The sequence below is a fragment of the Oculina patagonica genome, chromosome 2 (genome assembly GCF_052425735.1).
Source record: "Oculina patagonica isolate OP01 chromosome 2, crgOcupat, whole genome shotgun sequence".
Classification (NCBI taxonomy): domain Eukaryota; kingdom Metazoa; phylum Cnidaria; class Anthozoa; order Scleractinia; family Oculinidae; genus Oculina; species Oculina patagonica.
Window position 1 is genome coordinate 17,362,256 of NC_135759.1, and position 22,888 is coordinate 17,385,143.

Sequence of the window (22,888 nt, forward strand, 5' to 3'; positions counted from 1 at the left end):
TCCGGGTGGTATACCACTGACCAAAGACCACGAGCCAGCATGCCATAGGCACGCAATGAGTACATGGTCATAAACTGCGGAAAGCTGTGGGGTACATAAAAAGGTTTATTTGAATCTACAGTACATAAAAAGGTTTATTTGAATCTTGAATCTATTACAACGAGGTTTCGTTTTGACCAGACAAATCTGAGCCTCTCTATGGGCATTTCCGAAGAAATCGAAGACGCAAAGATCACCATGGAATTAGCCTATGAACAGGCTCTTCGGTCGAAGATGGGGCGAAATGAAGACAGGAAGAAAAAAGGATGGGAGAGGGAAGAAAGGGGGAAGGGGAGCCCGTTTTTATTCCTCTCCTAGTCCCTTCTCGGCTCTCGCTTCGCTCGCCGATCAGATTGGGAACCTGCTCGCAGGCTACCATGGAATAAACGAAGATCTTAAGATTGAAGCGAAGATCTAAAATTGACTAAAATTCACGTGATCAAATTGAACACTCGGATATAAAACTGTCAAACACTGCAGAAAATATCTTTAGTTTCTGAATTTTGGCATTTAACCACATTTCACGGAAAAAAAACGAACGAAGATAAAACGAAGATCAGATTAAAAAATAGGAAGATTTGCAAAGAAATTGCGAAGAAAACGAAGGCCGTGGGTACCCACAGAGAGGCTCAAATCTCATTTCGGATACTCGCTTTACAGGATCGTTTCTTGTGAAAGTTTATGGTACAGTGTAATCCCGCTTTACCGACACCCGCTTATAAGACTTAAAATAACGGATAGTCTGTTCGTCGCAACAAAAAACTCATACCTTTCTTTTATAAGCCGGCTAAAAAGGACACCAGTTAAAACGGACAATATGGGCACTTTTCTGTGATCCGAGTGACACTCTCATTCAAAGTTAACATCACTTTACGGACACTAGTTGTTTGCTCACTGTGTATTTTTCCTCTGTCACGAATATGTACTTATTGCACTCTTTCAGACAATAAAAGCTTTCTATAAGTTTATGAGTTTTCGTTAGTAGTATAGTAACAGAGCAACATGACATGTTTGACAACTGTTTTTCTTCCGGTGTTTGATCCTTGCGGACCTTAATAGTGCGACACATTTGACAATCTAAATAAGCGTAAGGTTTCTTCAGTTTGAACTAAAGTTACAGTAAATTAAAGACATCTCAAACGTCGTTCTGTTGTTTTTCAATTGTATACTTTAGTGTTTTTATCGATATAACATGTATACGTTTATTCTGGGAGCCTGTCTTATGCTGACACCCAGAATGATACGTACACTTTTGCGTGTCCCGTTGGTGCCCGTATGAACTGGGTTCCATAATATAATATTTTGTGACTTTTTTATTTGTTTGAACGCGAAGTATTTTGTCCAGACGCTCTCACCAGGCAAACACCTGACCCTTTGTGTACCAGCATTCTTGGTATTAACGGGCTATACTTTTTCCTCCGTTCTTTTTTTTTTTCAAACCAAGAAAAGCCAAACATGAGCACATTTGAGTATTTAGCTAAGTGCATTCGGAGTTTGCAAGTTAGGTCAATGACGACCGAATACCTTTCAAAAGGCGGATTTCCTGCCTACAAAAGCACCCAGAGCATTTCTGATAATGCCGCTGCCGTTCACACAGACTGGATGGCTACCAGTCCTTGTTGGTTGGAAAAAAAAAACGAAATCGTGGGGCATTCGCGAAGTTTCTCAGCTCAGAAGTGGCCAGGTTCTGTGAAGTATCTCTTCTCGGCTAATAAAATGGCAACAGCGCGGGGCATTTCCGTGCTAAACGTTCTCGCGTCACGCGTCTCTTTTACATCTGGACGCAGTTTGCAGCATTTTAACTGAAACGTCCCATTGTATCGATAATTTCTTAAGTCAATGACAACAAATATTTAGTTTTTAATATCATCATGCCTGACAACAAGTACGGTATTTTTTCTACGTATTACTTATTTGGCTCGTTTTGAACAAAAGCGACTGTAAAGCATTGTCTATCACAGTAGAAACAAACGGATTTGTTTTGCCGCAATCGACCCATTATGAAATTGAAATAATAATATTCAAAAACTTTTAATGGTGTTTTTCACGGACACAATAAAGATTCAGGTGACCTATTCAGGTTTTGTTTCACGGGGTAATAAAAGTTTTTGCCGGTTTTTGTTTGTTTTTACAGCTGCGCTCCAAAATGTCTCTTTATGATCACTTTATGGCCTAGGCACAGCAAGGGCCTGAGCAAATTAATTCACGTGTAATATTGTCTTTTAAAAGAAATTAAAGTGTTTGTCGTTTTGTTTTTCAGTTACGTGTAAGTCAGGTCACGAAAAAAGGTTGGCTGCGGAGCTTTCAGGTCTAGGGTTAGGTAGATTTGACTTTAGTCAGTATTTCATGTTTGCAATGTATTATGCCACTTAAAAACGAATTGGACCTTAACACAACGAAGGGACAAATTCAGAAACAACGTATTTGATGGAAGATATACGAAAACAGGTGTTTCAAAAATCAAAATCTCTTTTATTTTATTGCCATTTTACACCCACCTAGCCAGTTCCGCCATAAGCTTGGCAAGGGGCCGCTGGCTCAATGAGCAATTTATTTTTCCTTTCATGAGAGCTCCCTCTTCCTTTTGTCAGCAATAACTTTCTTTTTTCAAAATATATCAAATACAATTCGCCGAAATTTTTAATTATTTCCTGTGTTGTATGACAATTTGTCTTCGCATTGTCACACTTTGCAAATAACTGCAAATGTTTGGCAAAAAAAGTGTCATGGTTTTCAACGTTTGAGAGCGAAAACGTAAATAAAATTGTAAAATACGAACTTCAGAAATAAGCCGCCGAGAAATCGGACATTGTCTTTGCACGGCGTAGCAACCTACAGGTAGATATGAACTGAAAAAAAAAATCAGTTATTTTGTACAAGGGCGGCAAAATAAGCAGGTGGTGTGTTGAGTCGCCCACGTTGTGGACCGAACGTTTAATTGAGAGAGATTATTTTATTACTGTTTCAACAAATGTCGAAAACTTCCGCCGATGGCCAAGAATTATTCCCAAACGTAAATTTAAAACCCTTGACAAGACTGTCTGATCGCCAGAGTGCAAGAAAACACATCTCGGTGGATGGAATAAGCCAAAAAGAAGTTCACGTACAAACGGGTTGGTTTGAACACAGCGGTCTGAACTGCAATTCAACTTATTGTTTTAATCGTTTGATTTCCAAAACGCTTAGCAATTTTAGCTGAAGGCTTGAAGGCGATTTACTCGGTTTGTTCGAAGCAGCTGCAAGGCATCGGAAAGGTAGGTAAGAGTGTCTTCTTTTCCTTTTTTTAAAAGGAGGAGGAGTTCGCACGCAACCTCAACTTTTAATATATGTGAAAAGAGGTCCATACCTTCTAGTGTGCCATGCCAGTCTGGAAAATGTTACTTACTATGCTGTGAGGTTTCAAACTAGAATGAAACTTCGTTTGTTAACGTTGCGTAGTCTACAAGACCCTACAAAAACAACGACTGCATGCATTAAAAGAACAACTAAAATTTTAATGCTAGAACTCAAATCGACGTACTGCCAAGGCAGAAGTGTTTATAATTTTTGGCAATACTGCCGGACATAAAACAATTAGGTCAAGGCGGTCGAAAATACGATTGATACATGGCTAAATGTTTTCAGTTCTAACATCGGGTTTTAATTATTTGTTGGTTTTGTCAGAATACAAAAGCTTTTAATTTTTTATGGGAACTCTAAAACGTCCAGGGATCGAAATGTACTGTCAAGTTTGACAATTTTAGAGCCGCCGCACTGACTAATTCTATGACTGACGAATCAAGCCATCGTAATGAATTCATTGGCTTTGACGATGTTGAATTGAAATTCTTCGCGTTACAATTACCTTGGGCTTCGAATAAATATTAAAAATGCCTTGGGGTCCAATCAACTTTGCGTTTAAATTGCCTCGAATTCAGAATCTAAAGCAGCAATAAAGGGCATCCATCCGTTAATTACAACACAATTTAATGACAATAGATGTATAGATTTAGACCATCGGGCGAACTCTGGCAAAGAAAGAAAATGGGAGACTGAGAAATGACCACTGAAAATTGAGGGCGAAAAGTGACCGGCAACAGGCGATCCTGCGACCACACCAACAGACGAGAAGGCGGGCGGGAAGAGGACCGAACCTAGGGAAGAGGGAGAGACACGAGGAGGACCGGGCCAGAGGAGGAGAGACGGGAACAGGGGAAGAACAAACAACCAAAGGGGACACACCAGGAAAAGCGAGACAGCCACCACGCACACGGCGCCCCCGACAGCCTCACCCGGCCGGGTCCGTTGGCAATATTGAGATAGATGAGATCGAATTCTTCAGCGCAATGCAGTGAAAACTAAGGCCGATGTCATTATTAAGTCAAAATAGTGTTTTAAAAAATTGGTGGTCCTTCCTACGAGAGGCAATTTTTAACTTTAGTTGAAGGCAGCGTGGCCGAGTGGTTAGAGATGTTGTTCTAGGTCGTCCCGAGCTCAACTACTTGGCTACGCTTGTAAATAGCCAACTGGTCTACTTCCTGCCACTTGGGAATTAACCATGTTTTGTTCCTTTACAGTCTTTACATATTTGATTCAAACTTGTTTATATTGGACCTGAAAAAACCCTTTCAGGGAGTAGTCAATTAAGTATATTATATTGAGATTCTTAACTGAGAGAAAATCGCGAGTAAGCGCAATAAAAACTACAGAAAGTGGTCGTTTTATCTTTTTAGTGACTCTCAGTTACAAATGTGCATTGTAAATAGTGACAGTTCACTTATAACAAATATCTTAAGATTTGTCGGTGGAAAGCTGAGGAAATTTCGTGCTTATGCGAGTATTTCATACACATTATGCAAATGAGATTACCTACTCGCATAAGCACGAAATTTTCGAAGTCGCTGTGGCAAAGGAAGATAACTTAGGACTAATAATAATAATTTGGTGCGTTTGATTGTTTTTGAGCGGCGAGCTCGTCAACTTATGAAATTTCTCGTTCTGGCCAAGCTCAAAATTAGGCCTTTTGCAGCCTTCACTGTTGAGAGCTCTAAAAAATATATTTTAACGTATTTCCAAAAACTAAAGTCGTTGCATTTACTTACAACCTAAGATAGTTCACTGGGCAAAGTTTGAGGGAAAACATTTTTCCGACCCGAAATGCGATGGACCGCTTTAAGGGAAACTGCCACTTAAGTTTTGCCACAGGGTCAGCGAACCAGGTGTAAAAAACTTCCCATCTCATCCCAGACTCTACTCATTGCATTATCGCTGATATTTACCCGTCGAGTCGGTCCACAACGGCCAAGAGCTAATGGAAATAAAAACTGCAATAGTTTTCTAGGGTACGAGCCAACTAAATACGATATACAAAAAAGAAGAAGAAGAGAGAGAGAGGTAGGCTGAGGGAATGGGGTCTAGAGTTTTTAAAATTTCACTCATACCAATTCCCAGCGTTCCTTGGGGCGCAGCTAACGACCGTTGGCCAAGAAAAGTTGCATCGCGGGCTAGTTTCCTCTCGTACCCAGTCTCTAGCTTGTGAGCACACGATTAGGCTAAAACACGATACTAATCTTCTCTCTTTTCGCAACCAAACTCAGTTTAATCTGATAATTGCCTTAAGTTGTTTACTAGTTTTAAACCTGCCTATTATCTCCAGCAGACAACGATAAAATGTTGTGACTTCAGCAAAACCGCTAAACACAATGTGCTTTTAAGATCTGATAAACATAAAATGGTTCATTTAGACAACCTAAAGTGTTTTAATTCAAACACTTGTATTTATCGCAAAATATTGTGTTAGTGAACAGTAGGTGGTTGTGACGATCGTTTATATTACAACTTCATGCAAATTTCTAGTCTGTTTTATCTCTGATTTTAGCCATAACCTACCCTCTGTTTTTAGCTGAATGTTGTCTGAAGATAAATTCTTTTACACCGTTTCATTTTAATCAGATTTCTTTTTAGATAAAAGTGGCTTACCCAAATTAAGTTAAATTTAATCCTCTTCTCAAGATAGAGTGCCGGCTCGCGTGACTTTTGCTGAGCCAGTAATTTGGCATCTCCTCAGTAAAGTAAATTGTGCCAGATCAATCCAGAAAACAAAATCGCTTACTTAAACTGTAAACTTAAATAAAATTACTGGTTCTTTTTTACATTAAATACGGACCATTTCAAATAAAAATCTGGTTAGTTTATTTCTTACGATAATAAAAACCTAGTACCTCTTAATCTGAGAAGCGGAAGACGTCTCCTTTTGTTGATTAAATAAATTAGCTTGCCTGAAACAAAATAATAAATTATTGAACGCATTTCCGCTCTCGAACAAGTCAATGTTATGCGGGTTCTTTCTCGTCTTAGCAAAGATTTGGCGGCGGGCGATGCTTCAGAATGTTCACTTCTTTGAGCTTCGAGTTCAAAAGCCGATGAAGTCCGCCCAGGTGAGAGTTTTTAAATGAACAGATCGTAGCGAAACAATTAATCTTTATTCGTTCAGTATGCTAAACATGGGGGCTTCAATAATCGTGTTTTCGACACAAAAACAATGTTTCAAAATCGTTTGCTGCCATCAGCCAGTTAAAGCAGATCGACATTTAAATGTTGTTGATACAAGAAATGAAGACAAGCACTTTTCATAAACGGCAGAATTTTACATGCAAAATATCATTCAATTTAAGTTCGGTGACGAAGGGGAAGGTCGAAATTTTTCAGTATTTTTTAAGCTAGAAAATCAATCTTGGGATGAATTTGGATAATCCTAGATATATTGACCTGTTATAATGAACAACAGGAGTTGTAAAGTTATTTTTCTTACGCGGGATCTGCTGAAAATATTTGCTCACATTTAAATACGGAAAACATGCCAGAGGCGATTTTGGCTTACCGACATACTTTTAAGTGGTTGAAAGCGGGATTAATAGCTAAACAAACATGACTGCACTGGCCGGCACTCGCTCTCAGTTAGCACTAACAGTTGTTGTTAAACATGCAAGAAATCATTTAAATTTAGTCAAATGCTTTACGAAAATGTCAGGGGCACCCAACAGACCGTTTCGGTGAATATCTGTTCGGAGACCTATACTGGCCTACTTTTCGGATAAGTGTAGAAAAACTGGAGATTCTAGCTCAACTTTATGCCAGGGTGCTTTTTCGGAGAGAGAAAAATGTCTTTTGGATACGAAAAAGGCCAGCTACGATTTTCGAGAAGACAACAGCGAAGTAATGGGAAATAATATTTCGTCAATTTTCTGAAGTTTGAAAGTCCAGCTAGCGTATCCGAAAGATACACCTTTCTAGCGTTTTGATAGGCAAACCACACAAAAGGACACTATAACGTAAAAACGGTGTCCGACACCTGTAGTAAATTTTCTCGTTGGGTGCCCCTGAAATCTGGGAACAAAAAAGGTTTGAGTTGATGCGACGGACGAAATAGCTCCATCGAGTAGGACGGATTGTATCTGAGTTGAACTAAAAGAAAGAATCAGAAAAATAAAATACTATTTGATATGCAAAACCACAGTGACAGGCAGACGATAAGTGCGGTATCTATCGCAAGCTGATCAGTAATAGAGCTTAAATATAGTTAAATATAATTAACCTTATAAGACGCACTGTTTTATGTTACAGTGACCGAAAAAAGACGACCAGACAGTTTAAATGAAATAAAAAATAATAAAACTATATACCGGTCTATTGCTAAAAAGTAAAGGAAATCTTAAATAAACATCAGGTACCGAACGTTGTAAAGAATAGTCGAATTACCAACTAAATTAGTTATTGCCTTTCTTTTTAGAATATTACAGTGGACGCGCCTTCCGGCTTTTTTTTTTTTTTTTTTTTTTTTTTTTTTTTTTTTTTTTTTTTTTTTTTTTTTTTTTTTTTTTTTTTTTTTTTTTTGGGGGTCAACTATAATATCTACACATTTATTTTTGGGGGGGGCGGGGGGGCGGGTAAATGTTTCTGTTCACATTGCTATTTCCGGCATCCTTAAAAATTCTTTATTGTAGACATGGTAGAGATGCCCTGGTCTGGGTGAATTATTTGAAGCCGATTAAAACCTAATCTAGGATTCAAAGTTAATCAAGGTTTAAACCGATGAAAGTGTTTTTCACTGCTAGGATCTTATTTTTAAGTTGAGATCAGTCAAGGCCCATTAAACTAAAACGGAAGGACGACAAACGCCGTAAACCAAAGATTGGAAAGTATCAAAATTTATAAATCAAAGTTGGTGTTAATCCTGATTTAGCAGCCTTGTCGTGTTTTGAGCTTTATAATCGCTTGTCAATTTGAAGAGTTATACACGAGCATGGGCCGATGGTTCAAACGAAGTTAAGAGGGAGAAGGCTGGCCGATAAACAAAACGAGCGAGTCCAAGTTAATGAGGTCTTTCTCAGTATTGCATTGCGCGTCCCGTACGCGCATAATTTTACGCGTGATAGGCGCGCGCTAGCCTGAACAGCAACTTTCTTTCTGCAGAATAATTATAGACCAATTATCAGTGTAGAATAAGAAATAATCGTCGGAAACGTGAATTTAGCAATTTCAGTGGAATAACCTTAAGGCGATTTTGGTGATCTGAGTTTTAGAAAGAGACTTTATGGTAATTATGTTAAGTCGATCGTTTTATGCAGGGACTTTGCCCAAATGCTGATAATGATCCTAAACATATTGCTTTGATAAGATAGAGCTCCAATGGCCCGCAAATGTCGGTAGCTCTGCTAGTGCCAGGAAATGCAAGTTAGTGTATACTTGACTAATTGTAGCTGCTTGTAAGGAAGTCCCTTAAAAGCAGCTCTTATACGGCCCCCGCAAACGAAGAAAGCGCAAGTTGTTGCGGAAACACTGTTTTCTTAAATATTTCCCCATTTCCACGCACATGCAATAATTGTGCATGATTTTGCCGGCTCCGGCTGCGACGCGTCCCTTCGTCGTATGTACTAAAGCAAAATCGCATAATTATATTCGTTTATGTGCTAAGCATTCAAATTTATGTTCTTTTATGTGCTAAGATTTAAATTCAATTTCATTTATCATTTGAAGACATTAGTGTTTCTAGTGTTTCTATAACTGAGCCAAATACGGAGCTAAGGCCAATGAAAACTTTACTGATAGAAGAGCTTTTTGAAGCCTACTTGGAAGTTTTCGTACTTGAAACTGCCTCAGTGATCAGGTTTACGTAATGACACATAATATATTTAAATTTCCTATTCCTTTCGTGACGACTTTTCCTCCTCATTCTTTTAAATTAGTTACGAGTATTTCCGTCCCTGAAAACAACTGAGACTATATTAGTCTCTCAGCGAGACTTGCGTAGTTCCGCCTTTTATGCTCAAAGTGTTCTATCCCGCCAGCATATATATATCGAGTATGTTTTGAAAATAAAATAAACCTTTATCTCGCAATCATTTTCCTCAGAACTTTTAAAAGCCAATCAAAAGAGATGCGGTTAAATATGAGACAAACAATTAATTTATAGTCAACACACACAGAATATAAAGGCACCAACCCACACATCAAAATATATTTTCTCGCGAACAAATATTGCATTTTAGATTGTCTAACAGATTGCTTGACGCTTTTGGAGATCTAGACTCAGTTTAAGTTGAAATTTGAAGTTTTTTTTTTAGAGTGCGTTTGTAAGCTTTTAATCTTTCAGTAGATGTTACGAATCGAAAAGCCTAGAAAGGCAACTCGTGCCTTCAAGCAATTTTCAGTTCTTTTGCCTACCGTACACATTATTGTTCTAACTCGGTAAGTACAACACTTTGGTGTTTTGCCCAAATATGTTTTCTACACGATTTCTTATTATAGTTAGTTCATTGCAGGAGTAACCTAAGTTTTGAACACAGTGGGTATGCTAGGTAAATGTAAAAACAAATCGATAATTTAACGATATGCGACAATTCATACAAAACATTTTGATCGTTTAATTTATCGACACAAGAACAGACGATTATCGCCGGCACGATCGAAATCAATTCTTCGATATCCTTGAAGTAAACATCGTTATATGACCCATAGGAAGCGACTTGCTATGACGCATATCTGCTGATGGCGCACACCTGAGCGTTCAGAAATTTTCCCTTTGAAGCGATATATAGCAAAGCATTTGTAATTAATTTACTGCTCATCACGCCTCGCTGTCTGCCACCTGTCTCTAATATATGTAGCGCAGGCGTTTCCTAGCGAGAATATCGCTTTTAAAAAAATTCCCGCAGTCACTAACATGCAAACAGGATAACGCGCGCGAGCGAAGCAGCTGGCGAGGGGCGGGAACTTTTCAAGCTCCCGCCCCAGTTTTCTCGCCCGCTCGAGTGTGACTTTTTGCGGGCCCAAGAGAGGCCCGCAACCCTAATCTTGACAGTGACCAGCGGATTGTGTTTTACGCGTGCGCGCCACGTTAGTAATAGGGGAACAGAAACCGGAAGTTGAAAATTTTGTTCTTCCACTAAGAACGATCGGAACGCGAAAAATGTGTCAATAACGATAGTTTGTCGTAACACCGGAAGAGAAAAATCTCTTTTCCAAGAACGATAAGAATGCGAAAAATGAGTCAATCTCTAAACTGTTTGTCACATAAGATCAACGCTTCTGTCACATGGAAGATTGCAAACATTACAATTTGTAAAAGTTGTTTTATAGGTGTTGCTTTTGAGAAAACTTGCTGTGATTATATGAAAATTTGCTGTGATTATATCACAGATAAAACAACGGCAAAGCGAAAGATTCCAGCAACGGTTATTCTCGAGGAATTCGTTATATATAACACTGACAACATAGCGAGTTTATCAACCAAGGAAAATCACATCTCAATTCACACCACGTGCTCGACTACACTTCACAATCAACTGTCAATCAAAAAACAACTCTGACTGGTTCGCGGCCGGTTCGCGGCAATTATTAAAGCATGACGCGTTGCTCGGAATAATTGTCTTTAATTTTGTCCAGTGATTTTTTCGACTTTGTTTGCTTGTTTACAAGCAAAAACGTAGGAGAATAGCGTTTACGTGGACTCAAATCTGAACCGGAAGGGATCGCATGGAGGGGACGCATTCTTGACAAGAAATAACTATTCAAAGTGGCTACGAGCCACTAAACTCGGAAAATTTATTATGAAACAAGAATCGAAAACAACAAACTGACAAATAGAAATGTGCTAAAACAAATGATGTTTAACTTTCCACAATTCAGTTCACTTCACTTAGTTTCATTGTCATCTAGCTGCTTATCGAGAGCAGGCCGAAAGGGCAAGTGATAGAGTTCCCATCGGTTGCAAATTGCTTTCTTTCTTTTTATTTTTCCTTTTTGTTTTTGAAGGTTAGGCAAAATAATAATATCATTAGAAAAAATAAGTTTTGGTCTATTTCAAGAAAACTGACATTAATACAATATTTCGGCTGGTAGTTAAGCATGCATGTACCGTATTTATTCGGCTATTAGCCGAAACCCTAGACTTTTAGTTTTTGGAACCAGTTAAACTGACAAAAAATAAACCCAAATCACTCAGCTATAAGCTAGACCCAATTTTTCCTTCAAGCTATAAAACAGTCCACATGCAGCGAATCAACATATCGTTAAATTACAACTATGTAATTGAAAAACAACAAATCACTGACAAAGAATGAATTTACTGAATAGAACCGTACACAAGCGTGACAAAACATTCACCTGAGTTCAGAATCCCATCTCAAACAATCACGCATTCTTCAGAAGAATTAAGCAGTTATCGATCATCATGCCAAAAGCTACTGGTTTAATAACAACGAAACGTTCAAGTTGAAAGTTGTTGCCGAGGTAGAAACAGTTCAGAACAACTGCAAAATTGCCAATGAATACGGGATGATTCCTGATGATTCAGTGAATCTTCAGTTCGTCGCAATTCGCCAGCGAAAAGATCAAGCATGTCAAGCGGGTGAACTTTAAATGTCACCAAAACGAAACAAGTGCTGTTACCAGTATTTGTCGAGTATCCTCAATTCAATCCAACTTTTCTGAAGTTGTTTCTTTTAGCAGAGAAGTCGTGGTATTTTTAAGTTTTCGCTTTTGAACAAAAATATTACATGCAGCCGATTTCTGTCAGATCGTGTTACAATGTTTCCCAAGCGCGTGAGAACGACCGCTTCTGATTGGCCAGTTTCTGGTGTCGCGACAACTAGTCAAATAGATCGATTCCTTCTTGACCCTTCTTCTCTTGAAAAGTCACGTTAGCAGTGACTCTGCAAATTAACTAAACTTAAAGAAAGGAACAGAAGGAAAGGAACAGAAACAGTCTCAGGCAGAAATAATTATTGTAGAAGAGATTGCGAGGACATTGTTTACGACATGCGGGATTTCGAATTCCCTCGTCAGTTCAAAAGACGATCTCATACGCAAACAAAACAAATAATATTCCAGTGCGAGCTGATGGAGGACGAGTTCCAGCCTAAATAGCGAAGAAAAGACGAATAAAAACTTCATTCCTAACGTTGCTTCATTAAACCAAATGGCTTTTAAGGAGCCGCCACTAAAATAAAAGGTAATGACCAAGAATATATACAAACGCTTGTTAATTTTCGTTTGTTGATGACCGCTCGGCTTATAGATGAATATTTCATTCAAATTGAACTCTTTTCTAGTACCATCTAATTTTTTTTCGGAAATACTCGGCGATAAACCGAACCCCAAATTTTGTTGAATTTTAACCAGTTCTCAGTAAGATTTGGTGAAAATATATCGTCTTTGTGTACTTCATATATGCGCATGCGTTCAGCACAAAATTCCGTGTGCTTGGGTCTACGCCTGGAAGAATGCATACCACAAGGAGAACATTTGGTTTTCAGAAACAAATATATAGCCTTTGTGTACTTCATATAAAGTAACACGGATAAAATTCGCATTTTAGCCAACCCCCCTACCCGCTTCACAAGATTAATTAATTAATTCAATTTGATATTAATTAATTAATTCAATTAAAATGTTTACAGGAATCGAGGGAAGGAGGGAAGGAGTGAAATCGGGCCCGCTCACCAAAACTCGGAATTTTCCGAGTTAAAAAGGGGCGAGAAAGGCACAATGTGAGGCCGAGATTCTCGAAAGGCTCGAAAAATGATAGATTCCAAACATTTTTGCTTTAGTAAGTGAAAACAGATTGAAGGTATCCAAAAAATGGCCCAAAATTGAATTTATTAGTCGAAGATCCGGCAATAACACCTTGATTCCCACTGCAAAATTATTCAGGCTGCCGAGAAATTTAAGCGGTGGATAGCGAATTACTATCGAATTATATAATTGCGAAGGATAGCACTTGTATGTTTGCTTCATTTAGGCACCGGAAAGATCGTCGGTTGCAAGAAATTCAGAATTCTTCCCGAATTTGACGGCACTGATGGCCGGTCATCCGATCTGTTTCGACACATGATAGATAGAGGGCGAAAATATTATGCTATTCAAACGCCTTTCTAATGGAATTGACGGCGGGTTTGATTTTAATAAAGCTGTTATTTATCCCCATTACCATTACAGACTGCAGCTACAGCTGCCGAGCTCGATCAGTGTATATTAAATAGTATTTGCCGCGACAATTGTTTAACGAAATTGACCTCTTAAAATATTCGGGTCAGGCAAGGGGACCGATCGGACGAGCGTTTCTTTGTGAAATTTTGTGGTGGCATAAATCTGAGGTTAGCTCTGTTGTGTTGGAAAATGTGCCACTAAGAACAGTGTAAACGTTTTGCATTTCTCATAAAAATAAATGTTTTCTTTCAGCAAATCCCGGCAGCAAATCGGACCTTTATAATCCATTCAATAATTGAGAGTAAAACATTTTACACATTTATTGAATAATCGCTCTGTTTGACAAACCTTTTTTTCAAACCACGGTTTGAGCTTTCTACGTTGCACAGGTAAGGCTTTCTCTCGAATTCCGAGCCAATCTGGCCATGGTTTTGTGAAACAATCGCTAAATATGCCTCCAAAGTGCCCGCCAACCATACATTGCTCTTACAGAGAGTGGTTTGTTTGTCCGAATTTTGACTCACACCGGGGGTCAAATTCTGTGACGTCATTAGTGCGCTTCGCTAATTGCAACATCATTAAATGTGTTAAGTGATATTTATAAGTGTTTTTGTAGCCTGTTGTGAAATTACTTCCGGTGGAAGCAGTAAACGTTAAACGTTTCTTCTGTTCAGAAGTAAATGCATCGATCGCCATCAGAAAAATAACAGCAACTGTTTTGCTGGAAATGTAGTCGTTAGAAATGACATGTGTAGCCGTAAGGTAAAGAATAACGCGAGGAGAAGCGGCTTTTGGTAATATCCAAACGAAAATTTACTTCTCAATGTGGGGTTAAGATTGCGTGACGAGACAAAAGGTAACTCTGTCGTGCGTAACCTAACCTGCGATCAGGCGTTATTTTTCTGCATTAAGCCGAGTAGAAATATTTCTAACTCGAAAGGAAACAACTATTTCGAGTTAACATGTTAAAGGCAAACGTCAAAGTTTACCTTTTTTAACCAAGCCAAAGTATATGAGTCGCAAAGCACCCAGTCGTCGCGACTGACAAATACAGCATTTACTCCGCGAAAATAAAAAATGCTTGAACTGAAAGACGTTTGAATTCTTCCATGATATGTTCGAACAACAATGCCCAGGATAAACCTTCTACTCATACTAACCTCATGCAAAAAAGTCGATATCTCGAAGAGATCTTTGATTCATTAATGGCGCCACGAATAAAAGGCAAGCACAACATAGCGAGTTTACCGACTGAGAAAAAACACATCTCAGTTCACAAAGAGTGCTCGATTACACTTCACAAAACTGTGTAATCAACAACATAGATTGGTTCGCTGCAATAGGAAATGATAAAAACATGCATTACTTGCGTGACGCGTTACTCGGAATACCATTGTCTTTTGTCCATTTTATCATTTACATTTATCGACACTGCCATCTAACATTACGCACTCTCGTACCAGTCAGTACCTTTCAGTTCTAAGTGCGTCAAAGCCCGCACTTTCTAACCTGTGGTTACCACTAGTTTATAATAGTTACAACGCAGGCCTGGTCGCAATACAAACGAGGAAGTTGAATGGTGTTAAAAGTATGCCGAGGGGAGTGGGGTAAGCCCTTTCCTTTCATTTTTCCCCTCCCGGCTCTTCAAGATCTTTCTCTCCCTTAAAAATTAGGGACTTTAAGATACCTGGACGGCTGACCTCGAGGACGGTAGAATTTCGAGAGGAGGACTGGACCGATGTCGACGTTCTTGGCGGGAACTTCCAAAGTTAAGAGCCGGCGTGGGTTCCGCCGGCGTGTGTGAACGGAGAACGGCTTCGTTAGTGGATCAATAACTCCTTAGCCCAAAACATGCGAAGAAAAACATTTGGCGCTTCTAGCCCAAAGTCTGGGACCAGAAAGCACTATTTTCATTCACAGGGTACAAACTCCAAGTGAAACTTTTGTAGAAACACGAAAGTTCATAAGAAGAAAGTTCATAATTTCACGCACGTGGCTTCGCCATCAGCGTTTATGCAAAGCACAACAGCAAATATATTCGCAACCGCAAATAAAACTTGACTTCTTAACTTTTTATCAGTACCAAACCAAGAATACCATAAAGGACCACCTAACAAAGTAACAGAATTAAAAAATAATGAGATTTTTAAACGAAATCATACAAAAAGCACTCCCGTTCACTGGTGGACGGCAAAACTCTACTTCTCACGTCCTCGACCACACCTGGACGGTGCTGGACGGCAATGTGCGTGGAGCTGGCATGCGCAATATAGGCTACACGCGAAAAATTACTTCCGGTCAGCCGTCCTCGAGGTCAGCCGTCCAGGTATCTTAAAGTCCCTAATGTCTGTACGTAGGACTGCAAGCTGTTAACCTGCGATCAGACGTTCTTTTTTTTGCTGTACTCTCGGTTATACCCGATTGCGTTCCTGTTTTATTTTTTTAAAGTTGAATAACTTCACTGAATTAACTGAATTGATGTCAAATGCGATTCTGTGACGCGATTGAGATGACAGTTCAAAATAACTGCCTAAGACCCTGAGGTCTGAGGCTCGTTTGGCGATCGCAAAAACCGTCGTCAACTTACAAGTGTCTGACGGCAAATTGGCCTGGAAATCGCCGTTTTTACCAGAACAAATATTGACGCGATTTATTGGAGATTTTGCCACTGAAAAGTGGCCAAGGCGAGGGACTTATAATAGGTAGAATTTTGCGGTATTCGTGCCGATAATCCCGATATGCAGAAATAAAAAATGTATTTGTTCCTGTATTTACGTAGCTGATAAGTGGTTAATCCGGAGAGCGACTTTTCACACTTTTCTTTTCTGAGTATTGAGAGGGTTAAGGGGCTGATGCGTTTTTGTGGCAGCTTAGCAACGCGTTAAAACTGAGTAAGATTAGGTTTTTCAATGTTTTCTATTTTTCCTGTTCGTTCCATTAATGTGGCTAGCTGTCAAGTCATTGTTGTTCATTTTTATTTTGCGTTAATAAATATTTTATTTGGCAACTTCTAAAATTGAACCGGCAATTGTTCCACTGGCACGTACGAATACAGCCTTAAAATTTAAATCCATCAAAGTGGACAGCTGTCAAAACCACGAAAAATTAATGAAACGATCATTTGTACACACACGAAAGGTTTGTTAAGAAAACTTTGCACTAAAAGCCCTTTGACATGCACTTGAAAGTTGTTTTAGTTTTCACGTGTGTAATCCATTGCTTCTTATGTCAGCCTATCCACGGGAAGTGACCCATTTTTCAGTAATTAATTGTCGGGATTTTAGGGATAAGGTAATAATTACAACTTTGATCTGAAAACAACAACGAAAGTTAATCATAGTTCGCCTTTTTGCCGTCAATACTGGCAGCCAAGACGCCCGCGCCGCTCAGCTAGCCGGTATCAGTGGAAGATAATTAATTTGCCTGAAAATTAACTTGACTTTGTACACATCAGCTAAAAGCGTGATCACAGAGAATTGACTTACAAAATATGTAGAATTTCGAACAATTCACTGAAAAAGTAATATTAAAACTTCTGGTTTGGCCTTAAAGAGAAAAATAGTAAAATTGTTTTATTTTTTTGGCTTTCTGAAGCTAAACACCGACATTTCGTTTCAAAACTGTTTATAAATTCAAATGTCAGAAAGCCTGTTGTTTTAATTTAATAATCTCACATTTAAAATTTATGTTTGAACTTTTAATTTTCGAAAAAATAGCTAAGTATATCTAGTGTACTTGGTATATCGCTTATTTTTCCGCGCGCTGGGCATATAATTTTATCCAGCATCGGCCGTTTTACTTGCGCTTGGTCTGCGCTAGTAAATTTTCGGCAGAAATCCATTCTTCATGCTAATTGACTTTTCGACGGCACGATTTCATATACCGCGGTTCCGTGCAATTTCCTGTTTGAATAGCTCGAAAATTAACAAGTCCTGAGACGTCAAATAAAACAAGCGCGGGCCAAAATTAATAAAAGCACTGATTATATTTTAGGAGCGAACTCATATGCATGGGCATATCACAGGTGTTGGTACCAATGACTGTAGCCTATACCGCCTATACCACGAGCGGGGAATTAATTATTCGATGATCTGCTCGATTTAAATCCATTTTACTAAGACAACTTTACAAAATTCGTAATTTTAGCCCCCCGTGAACGTTCCTGGAGACTTGTTATTCTGTGCTTTTGTAAAACGCTTGAATTCATTTTCGCGTTTGATTGTTCTGCGGAGGTAAACAATTTCGCTGAAATGTGACTTAAAGGTAATCTTAGACCCATCAAAAGCTGACAGGGTGTTGAATGATTTTTATATGGATAAGGTGATGTCAAAACTGCCTTGCGAGACAATTATATAGTCCCGCAACCGCACGTCCACAAAAGAGGATCGTGTGAAAAAGATCCCTTAGTTTCGACGGCAGAACTCGTCATAAGCGCCTTTAACGTGAGTCTGAGGAAATAGCCTTAATACTTGACCCAGTCGGATCCCGGTTTGAATTCACGGATGACAATAATGCCTTAGAGGGATTAAGTTTTTCGCATCATTTAACTTCGCCTGTTCTTTACTCTACACAGAACTTTTGCATGGAAGAATAAATCCTGTTATTCTGGAGTAGAGCAGCATGAATTCGACGAACAGCACCGATTGTATCGACCCAACGCTTGACGCTCCGCTCTGGACTTCCCTGATATTTTATTTTGTGATCGCTGTCTTCGCCATATTCGGGAACGGGCTAGTATGTGCAGCATTCGCTACCAACAAGCGCCTCAGGATCCTGACCAATTATTACGTCGTTTCTCTGGCAGTGTCCGATATTTTGGTCGGCAGCATCAATATTCCGCTGTATATGTACATCCAGACCAAAGAGTAAGTGAAAACACTTATTATCTCTAAGCGCCCGGAGATAAAAACAATTATTCTGAGTGAAAACTAAGTATGTCCTCGCTTCCTTCATCGATTTCAACTATTTTAATGTTCCCTTGGGAATAACGCGGAAAAAAGGGACTGTTTTGTTAGGTCGTTTAAAAAGAGAAATTTTAAATAAGGTTACTTTATGTTGCGGAAAAAGAAGAAACTACAGGATCACAGAAGAGGCTAAAAGTGAAAAGTGTAACCGATCAACACTCGGTTTGTCGAAGTGACCGTGACGAATTATGTTATAAACATATTGGATGAACGGGCCACATTGTCACGTTATTAAACACAGGGCACCAATCGATAATTTGCCTCGGAGCTTTACGCGATTCTTTTTAGGGAATTTTTTTTTCGTGCGCGCTACACTGTACACGCACGTTGCAGCTGAAAGTGAAAAAAAGTGACCAAGAGATATTTTACACCTTTGGCATTATGATATTCGAACGAACACGCATAAATTATACTTCTGTATACATAAATATCCGCTGGAGATACACAATCAATTATCGCTGAATTATTCTACAACCGCAGCGCATGGCGTGAACTAGGCGCGAATTACGTAGGTTTAAGCTGAACACTGTCCCATATCTAAGGATGTTAGTCTTTCACCCCAACTGAAGACGGAAACATTGGAGACAATCTTTTCAACGCCATATGCTACAGTTTTATTTGTTTTATACATGACTCAATTTCTAAGCAAACCCTCCAAGCTTCGTTCAATTGGACACGTTCACGGTTCTTTTAATTTCCTGATACTTGGATAAAAACTAATCGAAACAGCAAAGTGGAATGAAATTTGTAAGAAGAGTTAGCGTGTCTGTTTGAGAGTATATCTATATAACATGCAAAGATGAGACTGTTTTTGACTTGTGTAAACCTAATTTTTACAGACACCCATCACTGTATAAACAGTCTGTTGGATGTTTGGCTGAAAAAGAATATTCTTTGGCATATTTTTGGGCGACGTTAACCGACTTTAACCGACATTTTATATCGCGACGACAGCAGGATGTTGAGAGCATGCAGATGATTGTCCACAAAATAGACATAAACGTATAGGGAGGGTACTGGGATAGGGTGACCATTAATAAGCGAAAAGCGAGAACTAGCATGGGGGTTTTCTTTCCAATTATTAAAGGTGACATATTGCCAAATGTGTGGGAGGCGTATTTACCTAATAGGTAGTGAGTTGGACTCCAGATTGAGTGGTCCTGGCTCGAGCCTTGAAATATCATTTTATTATATTATTATTATTAAACTTGACCGGAGTCGCTTTTGTTGTTCTGAACAATATGGCAAAAAAGACAGAAAAGTTCTTCTGCGATGGACACAGCAACCCAGCCGGGAAGAATAGAAATACTCCTTGTCACTTAATGAATCATTTTTCATTTGGCTGTGGCTTGAGAGCACGATTCCTGATCCAAAAAACCTCATTTGAATTGTAATACTTCCCACTTTTCAAGTTGACATTAAACTGAAAGACAGAAGGTGATACTACACACGTCTTATCAGTTTTCCCAACTGTAAACGTTCCCTACCACGGCTAGACTTGCACCAAGTCGTCCTCTACTGGCGAGCGAAGCGAGCCGAAAAGCGTCGCAAAGCGACGAGCGCGAGTGACGAAGGACTTTGAGAAAGTCTATACCGCGGCGTGAAAAGCGAGCTTTGCGTTTTGTTGCGGTCTTTGTCCTTACTTTTTCGCCCATATTGCTTGATGTTCGTGTCCCTTAACGAATTTAACGCGCCAAAATAGAGTCCTAGGGTTTCAGCAAATCCTCGCGATTTCGTAGACGCAACTTAAAAGTTTGAGTTTGGTTTTGTGCAACCGGGAATGGTTTGAGAACGGCCTAGTCCCTTGGAAGCGCGAAGCTCGAGGCGAGTGTAAACGGAAGTTGTTCTGACGTCACCAAAAGTAGTGTTCAGGCTCCTTGATTATCAAGCGCCAGTGAAGCCAGGGAATTAGGCTGCTGCGAACTCTTGCAAGGACCTTAGTTCTTGTCCTCATCAGTTGTTCTATTATTTTTTCAGGTGGTGTCATTTATCCACGAATTTTAAGGAATCTTATGTCATTTTTGACGTCTTGTGTGGTACAGCCTCGATTTGGAATATGACCGCCATTAGCATCGACAGGTTAGACTAGCAATAGTTGATGTCGCTTTTGTTGATTTCACGGTAAAATCTGGACATGCACTACCCGGGGGGGGGGGGGGGGGTACTACCTATAATGGCCTATACGGGGAGGGTCCGCCCGAAAGGGGTACCTTTTTCAGGCTTCAGGTATATAAAAGGGTAGGGATTTTACAAGTTTAGGTATACGATAGGGTATGGAAATCTGTCATTTAGGTTTTTGAAAGGGCCTTTAATTAAAATATTTCGAACAGATGCAATTTATGGCTGTATTATTTCAATTTATTAAGCGCTACTTGAAAATGACAAGAAAACGTCGTGTTTTAAGTCTATACCATGACTTTCAGGTATATAAAAGGGGTACCTTTTTTCATTAAACGGTATGCGAAAGGGGTACAATTTCCGGCAAAATGGTATATAAAAGGGTAAGGGGTAAGAGCTCGGGGCGGAGCCTCCCCGTACAAAACTTTTTTGGGTACCCCACCCTGCCCCCCGGGATGCACTAGTGATGCGCGTCCTCGGTTTACTGTTAAATTTTAAACGAGTAACTTGATGTTTGAGTCAAGCCTGTTTCAAACGTTTTCAAGATTTCAGATTATAAGCGCCCGAAACTGGCGTATTAGTGAAACCGAGAAAAAAGCTTCGTCCTGCGATATTCACTCAATTTGTTTACAATCTGAGAGCCCGAGCGAGCAATAAATAACTGACACAAATTGTGTATAATGGCAAGAAACACAATTGCGTACATCCTATACAACCTATAGATCGTCAACAGCTTTGCAACCGTTTCCATTAACAATATCTTATCTCTTTTGCCCTGGTTTGTTTTCGTATGTCTCATGAGAGTTTCGTAACGCGTTTTGTAAATGTTACATCAAAACCCAGCATTTTCTGCGCTTCTTGACAATTCTCTTCTGATCTTCGTGGTGATCGACCTGTCCCATAGTCGTGTCATTGTTGAACAATTCATCTTCATTTTTTAATAATCACCGAGCTTGAAATTTACCATTAATACACACTTGATGATTTCGACATTGCTGATCCTAGCAGTATGCAGGACGCGTATCACATATCAACCTAGTACCGTATTTTCTCGATTAAACGCCGGGCCCCGAATAAACGCCGGGTCTTCAAGCTGTATTTGAAAATAAACCCCTTAAACAATTATTAAAGGTTTAACATGCTTTGAAAGTAATGTCTAAATATATTGCTGTCAAAAATAATGAATAAAAATCATTTCTGAGAAACATAGGGCTTGAACAAACTCTTGGAATCAAATAAACGCCGGCTCTATCGGGCCAAGTTTGAAATAAACGCCGGGGGCGTTTAAACGAGAAAATACGGTAAATGGCTCAGCTCACCACGAGTCTCTAGTAGCTCAGTTAGTTAAAGCGCCCAACCGGTATCTGGGAGGTCCGTCTCCCGTCGGGGAACTCAGATTTTTTTCTTTGTCCCATACTCGTGTCATTGTTGAACCAATTCATCTTCATAACTCAGCTTACTTTACGACGCAAAATTAAAGCTCAACTGCTCTAAAAAAAGCTAATGTTTTTTTTTCTTTATCTACAGATTCGCAGCAGTAGTTTACCCTACAGTTTACAAACATCGCATGAAAAACACAAAAGTTGCTGGATGGACAATTCTGTGCGTGTGGACCTTTGCAACGTTCGTGGCCTCGCTTCGACTCCAATATCAAAAATTTAACTACGCCATGTTTGTTACGACTCTCAGCTTCTTTATACCGCTGTTGATAATCTTGTTATCGTACGGAAACATTTACCGCGTGGTCAGCTACCGCGCAAAATGGACTGGGTCCGTGTTAATGGAGATCAAACTGGCGCGAACTCTTTCGATTGTGATTGGTGCGTTCATTTTCTGCTGGGGACCGTTTTTCATCATCAACATCGTGTCATATTATTGCAGGACCAGCTGTCAGTATGACGTAGCCATAAAAGTGATCAAATGGCTACAGTACGCAAATGCGTGCATTAATCCAGTCATATACACCATCAGGAATCGTGAGTTTCGCTTTACGTTTCACCAGTTGATCTTCCGCTGCAGTTACAGAAATGGAAAGTACGTGTTTAACCCGCAAGTAAAGCGTACGCGATGTGGCTGCTGTCAGCTTGGAGGTCCGTTAGATGTGGATTTTGGTGAGACTCGATCACGGTATCCGACATATACAGAAGAGGTTACCACGCACAATTCGTACTATCGGCCTCCAGCGGCGCCTTCCAAAGGTCAAACAATACCTCTGGGCTTCGACAATTTGTCTTCGTCACAACATTAAGGAAGTACCTTGCAAATGGCGTTGCAGAGAATCGACAAACATCAGTGTCTCC

General features: G+C 39.5%; 1 protein-coding gene across 4 annotated transcripts; it reads left to right on the forward strand.

Moving 5' to 3' along the window:
* The first annotated feature begins 3,081 nt into the window (after positions 1 to 3,081).
* On the forward strand, positions 3,082 to 22,888 carry LOC144643332 (histamine H2 receptor-like). Of its 4 annotated transcripts, none has more exons than XM_078502546.1 (4): positions 3,082 to 3,293; positions 18,080 to 18,371; positions 20,448 to 20,549; positions 22,116 to 22,888. In XM_078502546.1, exons 2-4 carry the CDS (start codon positions 18,127 to 18,129, stop codon positions 22,834 to 22,836), a joined length of 1,068 nt encoding a protein of 355 aa, XP_078358672.1. In that variant the 5' UTR covers positions 3,082 to 3,293; positions 18,080 to 18,126; the 3' UTR covers positions 22,837 to 22,888. The 4 variants fall into 4 exon arrangements, with proteins under 4 accessions (XP_078358672.1, XP_078358668.1, XP_078358671.1 ...); XM_078502542.1 differs by lacking the exon at positions 3,082 to 3,293 and adding an exon at positions 6,330 to 6,455; XM_078502545.1 differs by lacking the exon at positions 3,082 to 3,293 and adding an exon at positions 17,510 to 17,769.